Source organism: Malaclemys terrapin, chromosome 9 (genome assembly GCF_027887155.1).
Source record: "Malaclemys terrapin pileata isolate rMalTer1 chromosome 9, rMalTer1.hap1, whole genome shotgun sequence".
In the NCBI taxonomy this organism is placed as follows: domain Eukaryota; kingdom Metazoa; phylum Chordata; order Testudines; family Emydidae; genus Malaclemys; species Malaclemys terrapin.
In genome coordinates this window covers 65,611,883-65,635,254 of record NC_071513.1, presented here as the reverse complement: position 1 = coordinate 65,635,254, position 23,372 = coordinate 65,611,883, and the positions used below count along the sequence as shown (strand labels likewise).

At 42.1% G+C, this 23,372-nt stretch overlaps 1 protein-coding gene across 3 annotated transcripts in view; it reads right to left on the bottom strand.

Moving 5' to 3' along the window:
• Positions 1–23,372, bottom strand: part of CLSTN2 (calsyntenin 2) — a 683,850-nt gene that overhangs the window by 34,092 nt on the left and 626,386 nt on the right. For all 3 annotated transcript variants that reach the window (XM_054040100.1, XM_054040098.1, XM_054040099.1), the window contains exon 9: positions 18,386–18,548. In XM_054040100.1, coding sequence (XP_053896075.1) covers positions 18,386–18,548 — 163 coding nt within the window. The remainder of the gene's footprint in view (positions 1–18,385; positions 18,549–23,372) is intronic.

Sequence of the window (23,372 nt, the reverse complement as noted above, 5' to 3'; positions counted from 1 at the left end):
GAATTTGACCCATAATACCTAAAATAAACACATGCTAAGAAACATCCTGTCAAAATAAAATTTAAGGTTTGGGAGGGTGAGTTGCTTCCAAGAAAGTTCTCTGTCTGTGACCCTTCTAACCAAAACTTGAATTTCTCTTGAAGTGCGGAGTCCAAGCAATAATCTTTTGCATTTGGATGTATGTATGCTACCCAAATGCATTATGTTGGAAATCTCTGGTGATAGAGGTCTGGTGATGAACCAGATCACCTTCAATATAAGGAATTTTTAAACTCATATGCCATTGTGTGGCAGAAACGAAGACCTTCTTCTCTGGCATAGCATGTGCAAATGCCCATCCTTCAGAGCTGTCCTGGAGTGAGGCTATCTAATTGATCTAGATTACCTCAACCAATTTCAGTGTCAGAGGTTCCTCATAGTCAGGTTCTTCCAGCCACTTCACAGTTAAACTCAATCAGATATAGATATTCTCTTCTGAGAGTCTGTAGTAGTATCAAGGACTGAGAGAATAAGGGCACTATCTTCTCTGATAGAGTTTCAGTCAGTGTCCCAGCTGGAAACTCTACAGAGGGAGATGATGAATGAGATTCATGCCCCCATGCACTAATTCACCTAGGGAAATAGTTAAGGTGGGGTGCTGTATGTTGGGTTGCATGACAGAGAATAATAAAGGGAACTCTTGCAATTAGCTTCCATGCTGTCAGCCATGGAGTGCTGTTGATATATCTGCAATCCACGGAGGAGTGGAATAACTTTAGAGTGGCTCTGCTCATTCCCCAGAGAATGGTGATGGGCAACTCTCCAAGTGCTTTTAGTTTCAGAGTGTCACCCCTCTTCTTTAATGTGTATTTTCAGTTCAGTGAGGCAGCAGGGGGGTCACTATCTTTAATATGCGGATGATACAACTGCGCATCACTTTTTTATCAGCCCCAGATGAAGGCAATTACTTGCTTTCCCAACATCTGGCAAAACAGATAGATGGATGAAGGCTATCTGGCATGAACTCAACTCATATAAAATGGAGGTGAGGACAATTGGCTATGGGAGACATCTGGAGAAACTGGCAAAGTCTATTATTGCTCCCTGTATTGAGCATGTCAGCTTGCTCACTGTCAGAGTGGGTGGCAATCTCAATTATGCCAGACACCTCCCAACTCCTGGATTCCCAGATAATCAGAAGCACTTTTTCTATATTGGGATGTGCAAAAAGATCTTACTTTCTCTGCTGTGGTCCAGATCTTGCCACAATCATCCATGCCTTTACTGCCTCAAGCTAGATCAGTGCACTGCAAGAATCTATGCTATCAAAACAGTTGATGCATTACTGGTGTGTGTCTGAAATAAGGCCAAAACCACTGACACAAATTATGTCTGATGTTTCAACAACACAATACAACACAATGTGGTGGAGGACCTTCATATAACAAGCATTTTGGTAATGTGGACCCACCAGTAGGTTTTACCGAAAATGGAATCAGAAGGTCTGGGGAGAACTGAAGGTCCTTGAAGTCTCAAGTGCAGACATCAAGACGTATGAGCGGTTAAAATGTGGCTCATCATCAATACAGGTAGGTCTCTACACATATTTCAAGGAAGGTTTAATTGCTTTTGTTGATGTCACTAGGCCTCACCCTAGGTAACTCGGGAGGGTGGAAGGCCACTAAGTGTCAATGAAGCCTTCCTGCACTAGGCCTAAGTGAACCAAACTCTATCCTTCCATGTTTAAACTCTAATCAACCACAAAAGCCAGGTGCAATTGGAATATGTAAGCAACCAGTTATCTGTGTGCAACCTCCTGATCAAGCGGTAATAATGAGGCCTGCATGTTTCTGGCTGAAGGGAAAAAGGACAAGATAACGGTTTAAAGAAGTTACTAACAAGCTAGGCTTATAGCTGCCAAGAATGACTTAACTGCTTAAATGTAATCGTTATTTGCTTAGTAACTATTACCAGGGACGGGAGAGGTAGAGGAAGGAATGGGTGGGGAGAAAGGGAGGGCTAGAGGGGAAAGGGGGGGGGTGAGGTTTAACTGCAAAATGTATAAAAGAAGAAAAACTGTTCCTGTTAGTGTGCTTGATCTGAGACGTGCCTGTCTCCTAGCACCGCTTTGGGATCCCAAATAAACTTTGTTTGCTTCTCCCCCTGGTGTGTTTATTGGCGTGAAGCACACCGGGCAATGAACCCGCTGTTGCTTTGCCTCGGGCACTCTGTGCTGGCAACACTTTCCCTTGTGAATTAGAATCAAGTGACACACTGTGAAGGTAAGAGAACTGATGTGTCCGGGCAGTTGCTTCAAGACTATCAAAGTGCCACTTTTTCTATAAAAAGCCAAATTTGCACTAAAGTGCCAGCTTCCATTGCCTAGGCTCAGCCCTCAACCGAAATATTTGATTCAGCTAATCTCAAGGACCTTCTCTTTGGGGCTGCCATGGTAGCTCAGCAACAGACATACTGAAAGTATCAAGGAAGGCCAGACACAATGATAGGTTTTTGCCTGAGCTGATGGCTCAAGACAACATCCAACTGAGTTGTGATTCTTTTGAGGTATTATAACTACTGGTCATGTTGTCAGTGTCAGGCATCTTCCAGGTTCATGGGGGCAGGGGGAAAGCTACAGTCAGACATCAAATGTAAATAAAAAAGGAATTGGAATTGAAACTTATTTATGGGTCAAAAGACAAGACAAAACAACTTGCCTCATTAAAAAAAAATAATGGTGAGTCAAAGAATTGATGCACCAGTGGAGCCCAGGCAAACTTTGTAATACTTTTTAGGGGGCTTTTAAACAAAAAGGAAGTTAATAAAGAACAAATAAGACAACTTCAGCAGCTAGCTGATTGTTTGGGATGCTGTAACACCTGATGGGGGAAATGGAACAGTATCAGCTGAGAGGAGCATCCAATCCTGTCCATGAAGAGAAAAGAAATAAGAAGCGGCTATTTGTGGCCCTGACTGGGATGATTCTAGCAAATCTGGGGCGTGCTGCAAAGCTTTCGGATTGTGGATTGGAGTTTGATGTTTAATTCCATAGTGAGAGAACTAGCTGTTGACTATTGTGTCAACAATGGGTGTATTTGTGAAGGGATTTAGGGAACTAATAGGGTACATCCACACTACCCGCCGTATCGGCGGGTAGCGATCAATTTATCGGGGATTGATATATCGCGTCTCGTTAAGATGCGATATATCGATCCCCGAACGCGCTCCCCATCGACTCCGGAACTCCACCGGAGCGAGCAGCAGTAGCGGAGTTGATGGGGGAGCCGCGGCCGTCGATCCCGCACTGTGAGGACCCAAGGTAAATCGATCTAAGATACTTCGACTTCAGCTACGCTATCACGTAGCTGAAGTTGCGTATCTTAGATCGATCTCCCCCCGCCCCGAAGTGTAGACCAGCCCTTAGAGGCTTCTACTAAACAGGAAGAGGCAGAACCTACAGTGTATCCCAAGAAGGGTCCCAATCTGATTCCCTAGCAATTTAATTTATCATCCCAGATCTGTCAGTACAAACCATTGTATGCCATACCACTCAACAAAAGAGCTAATTTAATGAACATTATGCTACCATTTCAACCTGTCCTTGGTGTGATGTTGGGGCCTTCATGACTTGAAGTCTGAAAGCAATATCCGAATTAGCCCTAGGTCCACAGAACACCTAAGGGCTACCTGCCATGAGCTATACAAATTCCAACCCTCTATTCTATTTTTGCTGTGTATATAATGCTAACAAAGATTTGGGAAGAGAGGCTGCATTTTTCTGCATCTTGTCTGGTCCTAATGTGATGAAAGTTGAGCAACACAAAAGGAGAGTTTAGAGACTCCCCTGCTATAGTAGCAAATGCACCTGTGTACATATATGCAGGGCCAGACTCTGCTGCATCTGAAATCTGCTTGACACAAAAGGGAAAAAGAAGGGTTTATGACTCTTTGATTCTTTTCCAGCTCCACCCCAGCCCCAGTTTGGAGCAACCTAATATCTGTTCTAACATATATCAGCTGGCAATGATCCTCAAGTCGTCATCCATCAAGATGGAAATAGAGGGAATGCACCATTCTCCAACACATGCCTTATGCCGGGGCTGCAGGACTGGGGATAGAAGCTGACTCTACACCAGGGCAAACTTTTTGGCCCGAAGGCCACATTGGGGTTGTGAAACGGTATGGAGGGCCTGGTAGAGAAGGCTGTGCCTTCCCAAACTACCTGCCCCCCACCCCCTCCCACTTCCCGCCCCCTGACTGCCCCCCTCAGAACTCCCAACCCATCCAACCCCCCCATTCCCTGTCCCCTGACCGCCCCCTCCCAGGACCCCCTGCCCCTAACCACCTCCCTGGGACCCCATCCTCTATCCACCCCCCAGTCCCTTTCAGAATGTGGCCCTGTGAACATGGGCAGAGGACTCAGGAGGAGCTGGGGCAGCTGCAGCTGGAGAGAAGCGGCGGTTTCCCTTTCAAAGCACCGCTTCTCTCTGGCCGGCTGCGCGGCCACCTGGTGCTCCTCCTGAGTCCTCTGGCCGTGTTCCCCGCCACCCGCACCGCCCGCCTGCTCCCCTGCCCCCACAGTGCAGCCCCCCCCCCCGCGGGGGGGTGCGCCAGTGCTGAGCTGCCCGAGGGCCCTGCCTTAGGGCCCCCTGCTCTTGGGGACGGGGGGGTGCCAGGGCACCCTGTGTTCACTGTTAAATCTGCCCCTGATCCACTCTGCCGGCATGGTAAGCTGAGGCTGCGGGGGAGGAGGGACAGCTGGGGAGGGGCCAGGGCTGGCCAGGAGCTCAGGGGCCGGGCAGGATGGCCCCACCAGCCATAGTTTGCCCACCCATTGGGGTCTCCCTAGACCCTTAGGAAATCCTGAGAGATGCAGGCAGTTTCTGCGCCCGTCTCTCAGTGTTCTTAGTCTGCCTTCTATTGCACTGCTCCTAACATACTTTCACTAACCTGTATAATTAGAAATCAGTTATACTATATATACACATTTTGGTGATTGTTATGTCAATTGGATTTCTTGGAAGGTGAGATTATTCCACAAAAGGATTCTATGACAATTCAGGTATTCATCTGAACTGTGCGAAAGGGAAGAAATAAGAGAACACAAAACAAAAGAACCAGAATTACTTCAGTCGGGGCTTTCTATTGTATTTATGCTTACATAGTTTGCTTGGTGACAGGCTTGTCCTAAAGAATTTGCCCTTCTTAAAATGTACAGTGCAGTCAACCCGAGTTAATTACCTCATCTCTCACCATGGATTCCAAGATACCACAACAAGAATAGGTTGCAGTATTGAAAAGAATGACTTTCAGCTATGATCAACTACAGTATAACCTTGTGACAGTAATTAACTTGTGTCACCACTTTACTGACAAGAGGTGGGGAATGATACATAAAGAAACAATCAATTCCTGAGAAGAGTATGAAAATTGAGACCTTATCTTTTCAAAGAAACCTGGCTGAAGTTCACAGTCTGTGATACAATGGCTGATTAGATTACCAAGTTTTTAACTTGCTCACTTTTCTCACTGGCTTTGCCATAGAATGATTGCTAGTAAAGAGGGGATCAAAGTGAGAACCTATAAACCTTTGTTTAATGGAAGTAATTTCTCACCCTGGAAAAGGGTTCATTTGCAACATCTTCAGATAAACTGAATCACAATATAGTAGGCTCATTCAGAAGAAACTTCTTACCAGGGCAGAATGATAGAAAATGTAACTACAGGACAATCTAACCTCATTTGTTTGGACTGCTTAGGAGCAAGAAACAGCAATTGCAGAACTTAAAGGGGGAAGAAGAATGATCTTGCTGTTAAAGACCAGGACTGGGAGTCAGGCAATCTGGTTCTATTCCCTGTTATGTTTTGCTTTGTGACCTTGGGCAAATCACCTTTTCTCTGTGCCTCAACTCTCCCATCTATAAAGTGGGGCAAATTATAATTCTCAGTCATGGAAGGATGTCATGAAGCTTAATTCACTGGTGTTTGTAAAGTGCTTGGAGAGCCTTGGTTGATGAGGCTATATAAGTACAAAGCATTTATTAATTATTATAGGAGAGGAGACTGGCACTGACATGGCAAGCTCATGAGCAGTAAATGATTGGTGGGATGGCTCATCAGCCATAAAACCCACATTCTTTGCTTATAAAGTAACACATCAATAGAAGTAAGACTAAATTTCCAATTTAGGAAACACCAAACACTTCAGGTCCTCAAGAACCTGCACCACACAAGAAATTACACCCCCAGTCCTAGGAAATAAAGCCATATTAATATCACTAACTGATTTTTTAAAATGAATCTGCCTCCAGTCACTGCACTCTCCATTGCTTCTAGGATTTATTTTGAGTTTGAGAAGGCATCATTTTTTACTTGCATTCAGTTAAGTTTGGCTTGCATATTTTATCCTAATAATTAGTCAAACAATTTTTCAGGTGCACAGTATTTTAGATTTAAAATGTCTTTTTTGTATCTCTGTTAGTTGAAAGATATTTTTAATCCAGTCTGATTTAAATATGGCTAAATTACAAAACCAGCACTGTGCCCCGAAAATTCCATGGCGTAATTCCCTGTGGGCTCCAGCATGGCTTTATGGTGCCAGCCCTGCAATGTGGAGCTGCACTGCTGAAGGGGTGCTCTCCGTTATGCAGGGGAAGCCTACTGCTACACACCTACAGAGTGGCTGGTGGTGTGTTGGGAGCCGAGCCACAGCCACATCTCCTTCTTGGATGAAGCAGTGATCCCCACTGAGGTCTCCCTTGTGCCCATAAATGTCTGTGAGATGTCAATCTTGCCCTCAGTGAGAAAAGTGAAATGGATTTCCTTTAACATTAAAGGCATAACAGCACTTTAGACTTAAAATAACACCACCACTTACATCAAAGTCACAGCTTTGACAAAAATTCATCAAACCACAGCTTCATCCAGGAACAGCCTTTTGAAGAGTTGCAATTGAGTTAAATCCCCTTCCCTAAATGTTCACAGGGAAAGTTATTACAAGTACACAAATGTATCATTTAAGGAACAGGTATACTATTATCGAAACATTCACTTCCATATTCACTATTTATCATTAGGGTCCAATTTAGTTACCCTTATACTGAGTAGTAAATTACTTCATGCATATTCTCATTGAAATCAATGATCCTACCTAAGGAAGGAAGGAAGGTATTACTCATCACTAGGGCCCTACCAAATTCACAGCCCATTTTGGTCAATTTCACAAACATAGGATTTTTAAAATCATCTATTTCGTGATTTCAGCTATTTAAATCTGAAATTGTGGTGTTGTAATTGTAGGGGTCCTGATCCCAAAAGGATTTTTTTTGGAGGGGAGGCCTTGCGGTACTGCTGCTGGTAGTGGCGCTGCCTTCAGACAGGGCAGCTACTGGCTGGGAGTCCAGCTCTGAAGGCAGAGCCACCACCAGTAGCAGTGCAGAAGTAAGGATAACATGGTATGTTATTGCCACCCTTACTTCTGTGCTGCTGCTTCTGCCCAGCTCTGAAATCAGTGCAGAACTAAGAGTGGCAATACTTTGATCCCCCCCTAAAATAACCTTGTGATTCCCCTGCAACTTCCTTTTGGGTCAGGGCCCCCCATGAAATCTGTATAGAATAGGGTAAAAGCACACCCAAAAAAAAAAACACCAACCAACAACAACAACAACAACAACAAAAAACAGATTTTATGATGTGAGACCAGATTTCATGGTCCATGATGCATTTTTCATAGCCGTGAATTTAGTAGGGCTCTACTCATCACCAATAAGAACGTCAGAAGTGTCCCCTTTTCAATTGCAAAACAACAAAAATGGCTGCAAAGAAGTTATTTGCAGATAATTCTGACAATATTTTGGACAGGTGGAAATAAAAGTATAAAGGGAATCTTTATATGTTCTACTCTGTATATGTTTTTATAATGTCCTCATTGCCAAAATATCTGACCACCATCAATACATCATAAAGCAGAATGAGGGACAGAAAGGACAAAACAATGGGTGTGGGGTTTTTTTTGTCCATTTGTCTGGTTAGTTTTTGCTTTGTAATTCTCTTTAAGATATGGGAAAGATGTATTTGCATTAAAAGAATCCTGGAAAAAGCATGGACACAAACAGATTGGCATAAAAATATCATGGAAGTTTACTTAATTTCTCTGTGCACTTTGGCAATAATAAAAACAAAATTTGGATAGTGTACATTGCAAAAGATTTGTGTATCTGATAAAGTGAAAAGTGAACATGGAAGTGAACTACTGAGAATAAAAGCCCCTACTTAGGAACTCAGTGAAGAATAAAAAAGTGTCCTGCGTTTCTATAAAATACTGCTAAATAGTAACATAAAAAACTTGTTGCAAATGGAATTTCCAATAGCAGTATAGAATCAGTATGTGATTATGGACAAGAATGGTAATAAGAACAAGCATTTTTATTTAGGAGCACGATAATATTCTTCTACTGAGAATAAAAGCCCCTACTTAGGTGCTAGTTCTTAAAACACTACTAAAATTAGTCACAATTCTTCCATGATTTTCTCACTGGAATGCACAATTAAATGAAATTCCTGAAGACTGACAAAAGCAGGGAATATAGTAGTATTCATTTAGACTACGAGGATGCGTTGGACCCAGTTCTCACTTACACTCTAGTAAATCAGAAGTAATTTCTCTGATGTCACTTGAGTTTTGTTAGAGTTAACCTGGTGTAAGATGAGAATCACAGTCAGGCCATGATGGATGGCTATCTAGGTCTTCATGGGGAAGAAGACATGAAGGAATGCAAATTCTGGAAATTTGATCTAAAGTAACCTAGTTGGTGCAGATAGGACACTTGATGTGTCAAAGTCTCAAGCTTAACTTTATCATATCATAAGTCCAAGAGAACATAAATTTAGAAGATCTACAGCTGCTTTTGAAGCAAGACTCAAGAAGAATCCACAGTGGAACTTTGGCACTTCCTGTATTCCATCAGAACAACTGAAGGGAGAAAGAAGATTCTCTGCGTGTCTGTAAGGACAAATAACTCCCTTAACTCCTCAGAATGGATATGATAAACAATGTCATAAAAACAGGGGGAAAGAATTACTGTGAAACTGAAATGTTATTAGCAGGAAATATTTACAACAAAGAGCAAAATTCTCTGTCTGAGTCTCCTACATCAGATCCTACTGTACACCTTTCAGGAATCTGATTTGTCTTGCATACCCCAAGTTTCACCTCACCTAAAATCTACTTGCTTCAAAATCAGACACAAAAATACAAAAGTGTCACAGCACACTATTACTGAAAAATTGCTTACTTTCTTATTTTAAACATATAATTATAAACTAAATCAACTGGAATATAAATATTGTACTTATATTTCATTGTATGTATATAGAGCAGTATAAACAAGTCATTGTTTGCATGAAATTTTAGTTTGTACTGACTTCGCTAGTGTTTTTCCTGTAGCCCGTTGTAAAACTAGGCAAATATCTGGATGAGTTGACGTACCCTCTGGAAGACCTCTGCATACCCCTAGCGGTACACGTACCTCTGGTTCAGAACCACTGCCCTACAGGATGTGCCTCAAGGAAAGACAAGACTAGCAAGCAAGTGGGTGGTTCAATTTTAAGTAAGCTCAACATGGATCCCAAAGTAGATGATGAAAAAAAACTGGCTGAAAAAGACTCCCCTCTCTTATAACCTGGACCAAGCTTAGAAGAACAGCTCCCATTTTCCAGGCAAGAAATGAAATCCGTCATATCAAAAATGTCAAATCTTCCATATGAGAAACAGATGTTCCAGTCAATGCTAACACATTACATTAAAAACTTTTGTCCTAGATTTTTATTATGCCCATCAATTGCAATTTTTCTTCTCCTTATCCTCAATTTTTAGATTGCCATTCTTTTACATGACTATGGATACATTTCAGTTATGGCAATCAGCAGCCAATTCAGTAAGAAAAAGGACTAGATTGTTTTTCTTCAGGTTATTCTGACTGTTGGCCTGGATACCTTTTAAGAATAGTTTAACTTTGATGAATAGCTACTATACATACAGAACTGTAAGAAGACAGGCATTACAAAAGGCAAAGCAAAAAAGGATGAGTGACTGATACTTTTTGAGGCAAGAGATTAAGATTTGAGTTCTGACACTGCTAATTCCTGTTAAAAGGAAGGGGAGGGGAAAAATTGTAATTTAGTCCACAGAATAAGTTGCTATAATGGCAAATGAAAGAAGTACTGTCTGGTGGTCTGAACCCTGGACTAGGGAGTCAGGAATTCCTGATTTATATTCCTTGCCTTGCAACAGATTCTCTTGTGTGGCCTTTAGCAAGGCACCAACCTCTGCCTTTTACCATCTGCTCTTAAGTACATCACGCATTGCTATGAGACTATGTTTTGCAAATGCTTTGAAAATGAAAAGCACTACATGAAGGTCAAGCATTTTTTGTTATTGATATGAATGGATTATTCTTAGCTCAGTCACATTAGCAATAATGTTGTCTTGAAGTGAACATTAACAAGTGTGGTAGAAGCAGCAGTTGACTTTATAATATTAGTAGGTGCTTCACTGAACAAAAGGATGAACATTGGCAGTGGGAAATGGAGTGCCTCTTTATTCCACTTACAATCCACTGAGCCATCAAGCTCAACAAGTCACTGGATAAAATCCAGTCCAAGCCAGAAATAACTGAAAACTGTTACCACTTGCTGTCTGCATGGTGGTCTAATGTATGTGAAATAACTTTGTAGTCTCAGAGCTGTTGGGAGGTTGGACAAATATCTCTATCAAAAATCCATGATGACATTGCACTTTAATTTCCACCCTTGCCAGCAATCTCGAACAAGGGGTCAAGATGGCCAGGAGACCGACCTATCCTCATTGCTACAGGTGGCCAAACTGGAACTAGGTTGAGGCACATGGATTACTTCTGGAGGAATTCTGCATCCCTGCGAGGGCACAGAATTCATACCTTCTGCAGATTTCTTGGGTCCCCCACAGAAAAATGGGGGAGCCAAGAAATCTGTAGGGAACACATGCCCCTTCCCTGGCAGCCTGGGCATGTCTGCTGGGAGCAGCTGGCAGCAGAGAGGGGGGAGGAGGGAGACTGAGTGCCTCCCTCAATCTGCAGAAAGGCAGTTTTCAGCTTGTGCTTCATCTACTGCTCCATCTGCTTGGTGTAGAGGTCGTTGTGGTCCTGCATGTGCTGGTGCTTGCCCAGGTCTGTGGTGACCTCGCCCACCTCGGTGTAGAATTGCACATCCGTGTGCCGCTTCTTCCCAAATATGATGGCGTTCTTGAGGTGGAAATGCAGCATGATGATCATCTCCCCATCGCAGGGCTGGAACAGCGCATGTTTGATGCTGTTGTACAGAATGTCGACCTTGTCTCCTCGCACGGAGGTGAAGCGGAAACCATTGACATGGGCCTCCAGCGAGCCTCGCATCCTCTTCTGGGTGATGTTGGGCCAGATGTACAGGTCCTTTAGCTTGGGGTTGCTCTGGTTCAGGTTAATGATGAGTGAGTCTTGCTTGGCGATGCCCTCCTTCTCCTGCACCTCCTGGGTCTTGTAGCGTTTCTGCACCTCCTTGATGATGCGGAAGGTGTTCTACGGGTTGAGGGACGGCACCGATGTTAAGGGAGTGGGGCTGGGCCTGGGCCTGCATGCGAACAAGTGAGAGAGACTAACTCTGGCCTTGGCTACACTGGCGCTGTACAGTGCTGCAACTTGCTGTGCCCAGGGGTGTGAAAACGCCCCCCCCCCCGAGCGCAGCGAGTACAGCGCTGTAAAGCGCAAGTATAATCAGAGCCTGCAGCGCTGCACGCTATTCCTCTTGGAGAGGTGGAGTACATACAGCACTGCGAGAGCTCTCTCTCGCCACGGCAGCACTGGGAAGTCCTGAGTGTAGCCAAGGCCTCTGTCTCTCTTGCTCGCTGTTGCTGCATCCCAAGCTTGGAGGCGTAGGGCTGTGTGAAACAGGCTCTGTCCCTAAGGCAGAGCAGAAATGTAACAACCAAGCAGGCAGGCTGCTAATGTTCCTATTGTTAGTTAATTGTTCCCATTCTTAGTCAATTAAGGCTCCTTTACCTTGCCAGAGAGGTGTAAAGGAGCCTTATTGTAAATTATCAGGGGGTAGCCGTGTTAGTCTGTATCTACAAAAACAACAAAGAGTCTGATGGCACCTTAAAGACTAACAGATTTATTTGGGCATAAGCTTTCGTGAGTAAAAACCTCACTTCTTCGGATGCATAGAGTGAAAGCTACAGATGCAGGCATTATATACAGACACATGGAGAGCAGGGAGTTACTTCACAAGTGGCGAACCAGTGTTGACAAGGCCAATTCAATCAGGGTGGATGTAGTCCACTCCCAATAATAGATGAGGAGGTGTCAATTCCAGGAGAGGAAAAGCTGCTTCTGTAGTGAGCCAGCCACTCCCAATCCCTATTCAAGCCCAGATTAATGGTGTTGAATTTGCAAATGAATTTTAGTTCTGCTGTTTCTCTTTGAAGTCTGTTTCTGAAGTTTTTTTGTTCAATGACAGTGACTTTTAAATCTGTGATAGAATGACCAGGGAGATTGAAGTGTTCACTTACTGGCTTGTGTATGTTACCATTCCTGATGTCCGATTTGTGTCCATTTATTCTTTTGCGGAGGGACTGTCCGGTTTGGCCAATGTACATGGCAGAGGGGCATTGCTGGCACATGATGGCATATATGACATTAGTGGATGTGCAGGTGAATGAGCCCCTGATGGTGTGGCTGATGTGGTTGGGTCCTCTGATGCTGTTGCCAGAGTAGATATGGGGACAGAGTAGGCAACGAGGTTTGCTACAGGGATAGGTTCCTGGGTTGGTGTTTCTGTGGTGTGGTGTGTAGTTGCTGGTGAGTATTTGCTTCAGGTTGGGGGGTTGTCTGTAAGCAAGGACTGGCCTGCCTCCCAAGGTCTGTGAGAGTGAGGGATCATTTTCCAGGATAGGTTGTAGGTCGTGGATAATGCGCTGGAGAGGTTTTAGCTGGGGGCTGTATGTGATGGCCAGTGGTGTTCTGTTATTGTCCTTGTTGGGCCTGTCCTGTAGTAGGTGATTTCTGGGTACCCGTCTTGCTCTGTCAATCTGTTTCCTCACTTCCCCAGGTGGGTATTGTAGTTTTACGAATGCTTGGTAAAGATCTTGTAGGTGTTTGTCTCTGTCTGAGGGGTTGGAGCAAATTCGGTTGTATCTTAGGGCTTGGCTGTAGACAATGGATCGTATGATGTGTCTTGGATGGAAGCTGGAGGCATGTAGGTACGTATAGCGGTCAGTAGGTTTCCGGTATAGGGTGGTGTTTATGTGACCATCACTTATTTGTACTGTAGTGTCCAGGAAGTGGATCTCTTGTGTGGACTGGTCCAGGCTGAGGTTGATGGTGGGGTGGAAATTGTTGAAGTCCAGGTGGAATTCTTCAAGGGCCTCCTTTCCGTGGGTCCATATGATGAAGATGTCATCAATGTAGCGCAAGTAGAGGAGGGGCACTAGGGGACGAGAGCTGAGGAAGCGTTGTTCTAAGTGACTACAGCACCTCCTTTGTCAGCCCCTTTGATGATAATGTCAGAGTTGTTTCTGAGGCTGTGGATGGCATTGCGTTCTATACGGCTGAGGTTATGGACCTCACTCTGCGTGGACTCCTCCTGATGGTCGAAATGACAGACTGGACCTCTACATAGAGTGTTTCCGCAGACGTGCACAGGCTGAAATTGTGGACAAACAACATCACTTGTCCCATAACCTCAGCCGTATAGAACGCAATGCCATCCACAGCCTCAGAAACAACTCTGACATTATCATCAAAGGGGCTGACAAAGGAGGTGCTGTAGTCATAATGAACAGGTCAGATTATGAACAGGAGGCTGCCAGGCAACTCTCCAAGACCACATTCTACAGGCCACTATCCTCTGATCCTACTGAGGAATACCAAAAGAAACTACACCATCTGCTCAAGAAACTCCCAGCTACAGTACGGGAACAAATCTACATGGACACACCCCCAGAACCCCGACCAGGGGTATTCTATCTACTACCAAAGATCCATAAACCCGGAAACCCTGGACGCCCCATCATCTCAGGCATTGGTACTCTGACAGCAGGATTATCTGGCTATTTGGACACTCTCCTCAGACCCTATGCTACCAGCACTCCCAGCTATCTTCGAGACACCACCGACTTCCTGAGGAAACTACAGTGCATTGACGTTCTTCCTGAAAACACCATCCTGGCCACCATGGATGTAGAAGCACTTTATACCAATATTCCACATGAGGATGGACTACAAGCTGTCAGGAACAGTATCCCTGATGAGGCCACAGCAAGCCTGGTGGCTGAGCTTTGTGACTTTATCCTCACCCACAACCACTTCAGATTTGGGGACAACTTATACCTTCAAGTCAGTGGCACTGCTATGGGTACCCGCATGGCCCCACAGTATGCCAACATTTTTATGGCTGACTTAGAACAACGCTTCCTCAGCTCTCGTCCCCTAGTGCCCCTCCTCTACTTGCGCTACATTGATGACATCTTCATCATATGGACCCACGGAAAGGAGGCCCTTGAAGAATTCCACCTGGACTTCAACAATTTCCACCCCACCATCAACCTCAGCCTGGACCAGTCCACACAAGAGATCCACTTCCTGGACACTACAGTACAAATAAGTGATGGTCACATAAACACCACCCTATACCGGAAACCTACTGACCGCTATACGTACCTACATGCCTCCAGCTTCCATCCAAGACACATCATACGATCCATTGTCTACAGCCAAGCCCTAAGATACAACCGAATTTGCTCCAACCCCTCAGACAGAGACAAACACCTACAAGATCTTTACCAAGCATTCGTAAAACTACAATACCCACCTGGGGAAGTGAGGAAACAGATTGACAGAGCAAGACGGGTACCCAGAAATCACCTACTACAGGACAGGCCCAACAAGGACAATAACAGAACACCACTGGCCATCACATACAGCCCCCAGCTAAAACCTCTCCAGCGCATTATCCACGACCTACAACCTATCCTGGAAAATGATCCCTCACTCTCACAGACCTTGGGAGGCAGGCCAGTCCTTGCTTACAGACAACCCCCCAACCTGAAGCAAATACTCACCAGCAACTACACACCACACCACAGAAACACCAACCCAGGAACCTATCCCTGTAGCAAACCTCGTTGCCTACTCTGTCCCCATATCTACTCTGGCAACAGCATCAGAGGACCCAACCACATCAGCCACACCATCAGGGGCTCATTCACCTGCACATCCACTAATGTCATATATGCCATCATGTGCCAGCAATGCCCCTCTGCCATGTACATTGGCCAAACCGGACAGTCCCTCCGCAAAAGAATAAATGGACACAAATCGGACATCAGGAATGGTAACATACACAACAAGCCAGTAAGTGAACACTTCAATCTCCCTGGTCATTCTATCACAGATTTAAAAGTCACTGTCATTGAACAAAAAAACTTCAGAAACAGACTTCAAAGAGAAACAGCAGAACTAAAATTCATTTGCAAATTCAACACCATTAATCTGGGCTTGAATAGGGATTGGGAGTGGCTGGCTCACTACAGAAGCAGCTTTTCCTCTCCTGGAATTGACACCTCCTCATCTATTATTGGGAGTGGACTACATCCACCCTGATTGAATTGGCCTTGTCAACACTGGTTCGCCACTTGTGAAGTAACTCCCTGCTCTCCATGTGTCTGTATATAATGCCTGCATCTGTAGCTTTCACTCTATGCATCCGAAGAAGTGAGGTTTTTACTCACGAAAGCTTATGCCCAAATAAATCTGTTAGTCTTTAAGGTGCCATCAGACTCTTTGTTGTTATTGTAAATGACAATAACGGAATCCTAAATTAGGAAGGTCTATGTGTTTTCTGGCTTTTTTTTCCCTGTGCCAGAGAGGCACAAGGGGGTTAGATTACAGCTCAAGCTCTATTTTACTTATCCATTTAAAAAAAAAAAATCAGGACAATGATTAGCAAAACTGTACGACTTTCATGTGTGAAAGTCTGAGCAATTTAAACATTCTACTTTACAGGACACCAAACAAAATAAAAGTAATGTAATTTAAATGAAAATCCAGGATTATAACTGGAATGCAGGGTGTTGGTTACCAGGTATTTGTAATTTAACTTTTGTGTATTTAGGAAATGCTGAACAGTTATTGTGATTTTTTTCCTGTATAGCAGTTTAAGTAAATTACCAAAATAAGTGAAACTGGTGTGATTATATTGCATTATTTCGACAAATTAAATATGTAGGATTTTGCAGACTTTTGCATTTTTGGTGCAGAATTTTTTTTTTTTTTTTTTGGCACAGAATTCCCCCCAGGACCAATGGATCTTAGAGTGTGAAGATCCCTGCATGCCTGCTACTCATGCAGTATCTCTTCTGTGGGTAAACATAGGATTTCATTTTCATTTTCCAGAACTGTTAACATTTAATATTGTTGATGAGCACAAAGGATGGAATTGTAGGGAAAGAGACAAAGTAATAGTAGAAACTAATGGAGAGAACTGAAAAAGGATAAATGCAACTAAGGGGATGCACAAAAACATATTAAATTGTCCTGCTAAGAAGGATCCAAGATTACTTGCTGATGAGTGCAAACATCCAAAAGAAGTTTCTTCATCAAGGATTCTGGAAGTATTTGGAAATGCAACATCATTCTTTATTACTGATACCTACTTAAAAACCCTAAATTCACTGGATCTTTGCAGATTCCATACACCCAAGGAAAGAATGGAAGGAAGTTGAGTTTAGTTATGCTCCCAAACTTTATGGAAAACGTATAGTAAATGACAGAGCAAGCTGGTAAGGTGGATATAGGAGGAGGTGTGAGTTATGTCCCTAACTTGACATACTACAGTCAGCCATTTTGTGTGTTAACCACTGCTAGCTAAAAACCAAATACCAGATAGCTAGAAATAATTTTAGGGCTCTAAAAGAGAAGGCCAAACAGCTACATAAATGCAGTTTTGCTAATTGAAATAAATAAATAAAAAGAAAACAAAAAAGTTTATACCTTAAAAATAAAAGAAAATGTTTAAACAGCTGATCTTGGTTTTAAGTGCCCTTGTCATAAACATTTTGTTACTGTTATAACTAAAAATACTAAAAATGCTTTAATAATAAAAAAACATGAAATTTCCTAAATTAAAAAAAATGGTAACCCACTGGACATGGCTATAATAATCCACTAAAATTATAATAAATTATTTGCTTGATTTAAATTATCTATAAAAATTAAGAAAAAAAAAAAAAAACACTTTGGAGCAGTCCAAAAAAGCTTTTCTTTGGGCAAGGAGTTAACACCTAAACTCCCCATCAGCTGGACAGAAGGAGGGTCCCTGAAGACTGGCTGGTAATTACTCAAGACCATCTCAAACTGTGGGTAACTATAATGTTTGGGGTGCTCTAAACCTATTGCTATCATATATGCATGTTTATTTAAAGCCTAATAAAAAAGTAGTTTTACATAAAAGCACTCTGGTTTTCATTAATTATTTACTAAACAAAGAAGTTGTGTTCCCATTGATTTATTCCTAACACCACCTTAAAACAAAACAAAACACAGTTATGTTACCATTGCTTTGGGTTCAAAAAACCCTGGGTAACAGGAGAGAGAAAACATTTAACAGAAAGGGAATACATCCCCTGGGAAAGTATTTTTCCCTGTGTTGAGCAAATTGTACACGTTGTTCTATTTCATATTAGGAAGTTTTTTTTTTTTTTAAAGTTAGATTCCTGTGCATGAGTAGACGGCAACAGAGGGAAGGTTAACAATGGAAATCTAACTGAAAAAAAGTGAACTTTAGAGGAAATCTGATGGAGAAAGTTCCCAGTGCATGAAAAAGATATTAAATAAGAGACAGAAGTACAAGTGGCATAAGGACAGGAAGGAGTACTGGGAAGAATTCATGCATAAGAAGGGGAGCAGGAGGCAAGTAAGGCTAATATATAAGCAGGGCAAGCTGTGTAGGGTTTTGAGGACATGAACAATATTTGGAGGGGCTTGAAGCTGGAGACCAAAAAGGAGGTTAGAGAACTCAAGACAAAAGGTAATGAAGATTAGCCTCATCTCAGTACATGCACAATGCAAGCCAAGTACATTATTGGATAATGGAAATATAGGGCCTGCTTCTGCTCTCAGTTCCACTACTTTTACCACTGTGGAACTTCATTGATTTCAGCAGTGTTTCTTCTGTTTTATACCAGTGTAAGTGAAAGCAGAATCAGCTCCCGTCAGCCCCCCAATTCCTTAAAAAAATTATTCTTGGTGCACTTCACTTGAGAGGCAGACAGGGAAAAAGACACTTTAAACGGGATTTAAATACTTTCTCTCAGTTTATGCACCCTTGATTGTGTTACCTTGCCAGCAAGCACCAACAGTTAGCTGCATGGCTATGTGTGATGGATGAATAGGCCAATCATTTGTCACAAGGTAAGGCTCATATGTCGTGCCGTCCATATACAAGGCAACCACAGGAAACTCAACATTGACGACGTAGTAGTGCCATTCTTTATCACAAATCTGAATAATAAAAGAAATGAAAGAAGAACTTTAGACCCCTTTGTCCTGCTGCTATTTTCATGCAGAATAAATTCTTTTGATCATGTTATTTCCAAGACCTGGAATTCTACTGGTAGAAGCAGATAACAATTACTGCTCTTTTCCAGCCTAAAGTGCAATGTTAACATTTTCATGGATACATTTGACACAATGCTATAGTATTTAGCCTGTAACTCTGTGGTTACATCTCTACACAGGCTGGTCAAAGAGGAGACCTCTCATTGAAATTAACAAAAGTCAAACCAATGCTGACAAATATCACAACTGGCACACACGTGTAACACATTTTAAACAAATTCCTCTTAAAACACATTCTTTAAAGCGATGGAGCAGAGTGAAAATTCAATGAGTTTCGCACTTGTTGTGCATCCTTACATTACTTAAGTCAGATTAATTAGTTAATGCAGCGGAATAGTTAATGTTTGTACAGACTTTCAAGAATACAAAGCTCTATAAAAGTGCTCAATAGTGGTTTTTGTATCTGACCACGATTATTCTAGACATCTCTTTTTTCTTTAAATTAGGAAAGAATTTATTGCTCAGGGTGTTGATGAATTATTAGCACTTGTTTGACCCAAACATTATTATTTATTAATATAAATTGTATTGCCTTGGTGCCTAAGGGCCTCAGTCCATTGCCCTAGGCACTGTACTAATGGAACAAAAAGATGGGCCCTGCCTCAAAGAGCTTTCAATCATGGTTTGGGCAGGTAACATGAAAGTTTCTTCATGCAAATCTATCAATGCAACTCAGTCCCGGCCAACATTTTAGCTGCTATTTCAAATGCGAGATCCTATTCTGTCTTGAACGGCAGTGCCCTCAGCTAATTCCATACTTCAACTTCTTTTGAGAAGAGAATGCCAGCCATGCCAAATCTTGTGTGATCATTTGTGAGATGGACAGGGGTTAAAATGAGACTACCACACCCATTTGCACTTGTAACAAAAATACAGATTTGAAACAGGCCTCCAGATATGAAAGTCTATGCAAACCCCATTGCATTCCTAGCTTCCTGATCCCTTCATGAAATCTTTCAGATTTTCAAGTTCAAAGGCATAACTCACAATAAAGTGAGAGTGTAAAAAAATGTGTTTTTAAAGATGAAACAGGTTCAGTCATTACTTGCAACTTTGAAGTCTGTACAGATAATTGTTTTCATGTGTTAAGACCGTGAAACACTTGAATGCAGATATTGTCCCTGTTTCCCTGAGGCTAGCAGAAAGGTAAGCAATGTTAAAGGGTAACAACTTTGTCCACAGTTGGGTTAAATGTTATCTGTAGCAATATCTGCCCTTTGAAAGAAAAGCTAATGTTTTGTTCCAGAAGACATTTCAACAACAGCTTAATCACTTCCATTTCAAATTGATACATTTATTGTTGTGGACATCGTAGCCAAACAGCAAGAGATAAACGCAGCAACGTGCTGCTGAAGCCTTCCTTTCCTAAGCAATATAGAGCACAAATGTTTTCTGAAGGTTAAATGAACTAAAACCAAAATTGAAAGTAAATAAATTGGAAAACTGAAAACTTTTGAACAAACAGCAACAAATAAGATTATTCAGTCTGCCCCTTCAAAGAAAAGCAGTGTTTCAAGATTCCTGAACTAATTGTGATGCATCATACCTACAGGTGTCTATCTCATTACATAAAAGAAAATGATTGATGTGGCTGGATATGAAATACTGTCAACACATGACAAGCCTCAGAGGTTATAGTCTACAAATTTCTGAGGGCTCCCCACAGGTGCCTCTTTTTGCTGTTATAAACAATAACCTTTGGGAGATATCAAGTACCACTGCAGATGAGCAATCCTTGCTATATCCAAACAAAGAACAAGGACATTTTAAAATGATAAAGAGAAACACTCTGGGGAACTCTTGTGGTATATTGTAACAACCTGTGAACATGCAGCTAGTTGGATTGCTCAATTGATTGAACAATCAGATAATTATACAGAAACCCAAGATTAAATCACTGTGTTGAACCAGGAGATGATTCCATTTAATCTAGTACCCTGGATCTGATCAGTCCTGGATTCTTCAGAGAAATATGTAGGTGTCCGTCATGTACAAAATTACATGTCTATAGGGAAATTTATAGACTATATGATGTGTTATTTTTAATACCTTAGGGGTAAAGGACTAATAGTTCAAAGAAACCACGGCCTAAGTAACAGCATCTGCTTCTTCACTATGCTAACAGGAGTGTAACCAGCTCTGATCCTAAATTTGCACTGGAACACAAAGTATATACTTTGGTAGTCTATGTATTTTGTGTCCTTGATTCTGATCTCATACCATTACAAAGCAGGAGTGACTCCATTGAGAGCAACCAAGTTATGACTGTATAAAATAGCCATGAAATGACAATGGGGCCCAGCATGCTTCACACTCACGCTCTCAACTTAGAATTGTGTCATTCTCACTGCAGTGGGAAATCACAGTGGAGAAGGCCTCCTAAGACTACAGACTTGACAATGTGCTAGACTGGGGTGGACAAGGCAGAAAGGTCAAATGGGCACACAGAAGTGAATGGGCTTGCATAGAATTTGGTCAAAAGAACTTTATACCAGTTTAGCACAATATGAATGTTTCTTACGTTTCCAAACAAACAAAAAGAAAGACACCACATTTTGGGTGGTTATATATATATAAACACACTTTTTAGTCTCTGGACTACATCAGTCACTGATTTTTATGGCTAATTTTATTTCTGCTGCATTCTGTTGTGAACCTAGAACTGACATGTGCCACACTGGCTGTGAAGAACTCCAGAAACACCCACCCACCGTTTTTGAGGGCCATTTAAGTGTTACTAATTTTGCAAGCACCACTATTATGGTCACCACTTTTACAAGACTGATAAATTTTGTTAAAAGTATGCCTTATGAGATGATATTCGAAAAGCCATAATCTGCTGAATATCATTATCCTGTTAAAATGTGTGTATCACTGTATGAGAAGTTATTAGATTCTACCATGTATCATTGTTATAACATGCTCCAAGGTCAAGACAAGCAGGCACAAACCAGTTTTTTCAGAGAGTAAGACACACTAGCACCCTCCCAGGTATTAAAAGAGTGATCATTGGCTTAAATAGCCCTTCGTCAGCAACAAGGTTTAAAGAAGAAATTTACATTTCAACCCTCAACCCTCCAACAAGAGACTAGTTGTCACCTGCACCCCAGTTGGTGGTAATCCTCAAAGAGAGGAAAGTGGTCTAAGAGAGAGAGAGAGACAGTGCCCTCCACTTCACCTCTCCTCCTCCCAACTCTCTGCTCATCTCTCAAATGCTGAATTAAGGGGGCGTGATCCCAGGCTGGAAGGAGACCCAGCCTGTGAAATTTACAGCAGTGTATGGTGAGACAAAACCTTTGCTTTTAAGTTCACTTAGCTTGTTAAGTTAGGTGTTAGGGTAATATGCAAACTTATTTTCTTTGGTAGCCAATCCTGACTTTTATGTACCATAATTTGTAATTACTTAAAATCTTTCTGTAGTTAATAAACTTTTCTTATTGTTTTATCTTAACTAGTGTATTTGGACTGAAGTGTGTGGGAAACCCTTTGAGATAACAAGGTTGGAGCATATATCATTTTCCTTTGATGAGATGGACTTTCTATGTGCTTGCATTGTTCTGTAGTGTGCTGGACAATACAAGACACACATTTTGGGGGAACAAGACTGGGACTAAGAATTTGCAGGTGTCTCCCTTTATGTAAGTGAGGAATGACTGGTCAGAGTGCTCATGGGTTTAGCTGGGAGTGAATTTGCATGCTGCAGGTTGTGTGAGCAGACCAGCAGTGGATGTTCTGACAGCAAAGCAGTGTAAAAGGCACCCCAGGCTAGAGAGTTAAGGAAACACTGCTGTTCAGTGGTACAGACTGTGCCCTGGGGAATGTCAAAACCACCTACCTACATTTCAGAACATTAGATAGCATATTTTATATAGCCTGGACAAATCCCAGCATTATCAGATGCATCCATTTCATTGCACTAACAAATTTAAGAGCCTAGGGCCAGATTTTCACAGGTATTTAGACACAAAAATGCAGGTTGGTGCTTAGTGGAATTTTCAAAAACATCTGAGCAGGTTAGGTACCTAACTCCTGTATTATTTCAATGGGAGTTACGTGCCTAGGTGCTTTTGAAAATCCTACTAGGCACTTATTTGCATCTTCAGGCACCTAATAACCTTTGAAAACTTGCTCTGGGTCCTTTATAGAAGTGGATACATTAGAAGAAGCTAATGGAATTATCCAAGACAACAGGACTTAATTCCAATCACTCAGAGAGCAGCCGCAGTGGGTATTTCATGCGTGGCCATGTTTCAAGAAATAAAATGATGAAATAAATAATGGCAGCATGTAATTTGTTGTGTAGCCATTTCAGACACTTTTTCTGAACCTGTTGAAGCCAATTTGTTTTCCCACATGCATTCTACTGTGGCAACAGAACATAATGCAACCACTACAATGAAGCCGTTAAAGTAAAATGTCAAAATATACTGGTTTGGCAAATCAAGATTTTTTAATCAGATCTGGTAAGAAATTTTTAAATACCCTAATTTATAACGCTATCCTACTGAGATTTTACAGATGAGCAAACTTGACCTTAAAAGACTGCTGGGTGGCCAGGGTGGTCTAATCACTTTATCATGTCAGTCTGCCTCTCCAGTTCATTAATCAAATCACAACTAAATAATCAGCTTGGAGGCTCAATGGTATTTATAGCCATCAGGATGCATTTTACATAATAGAGAGCTGAGGAAGCTGACCTGGAACAAC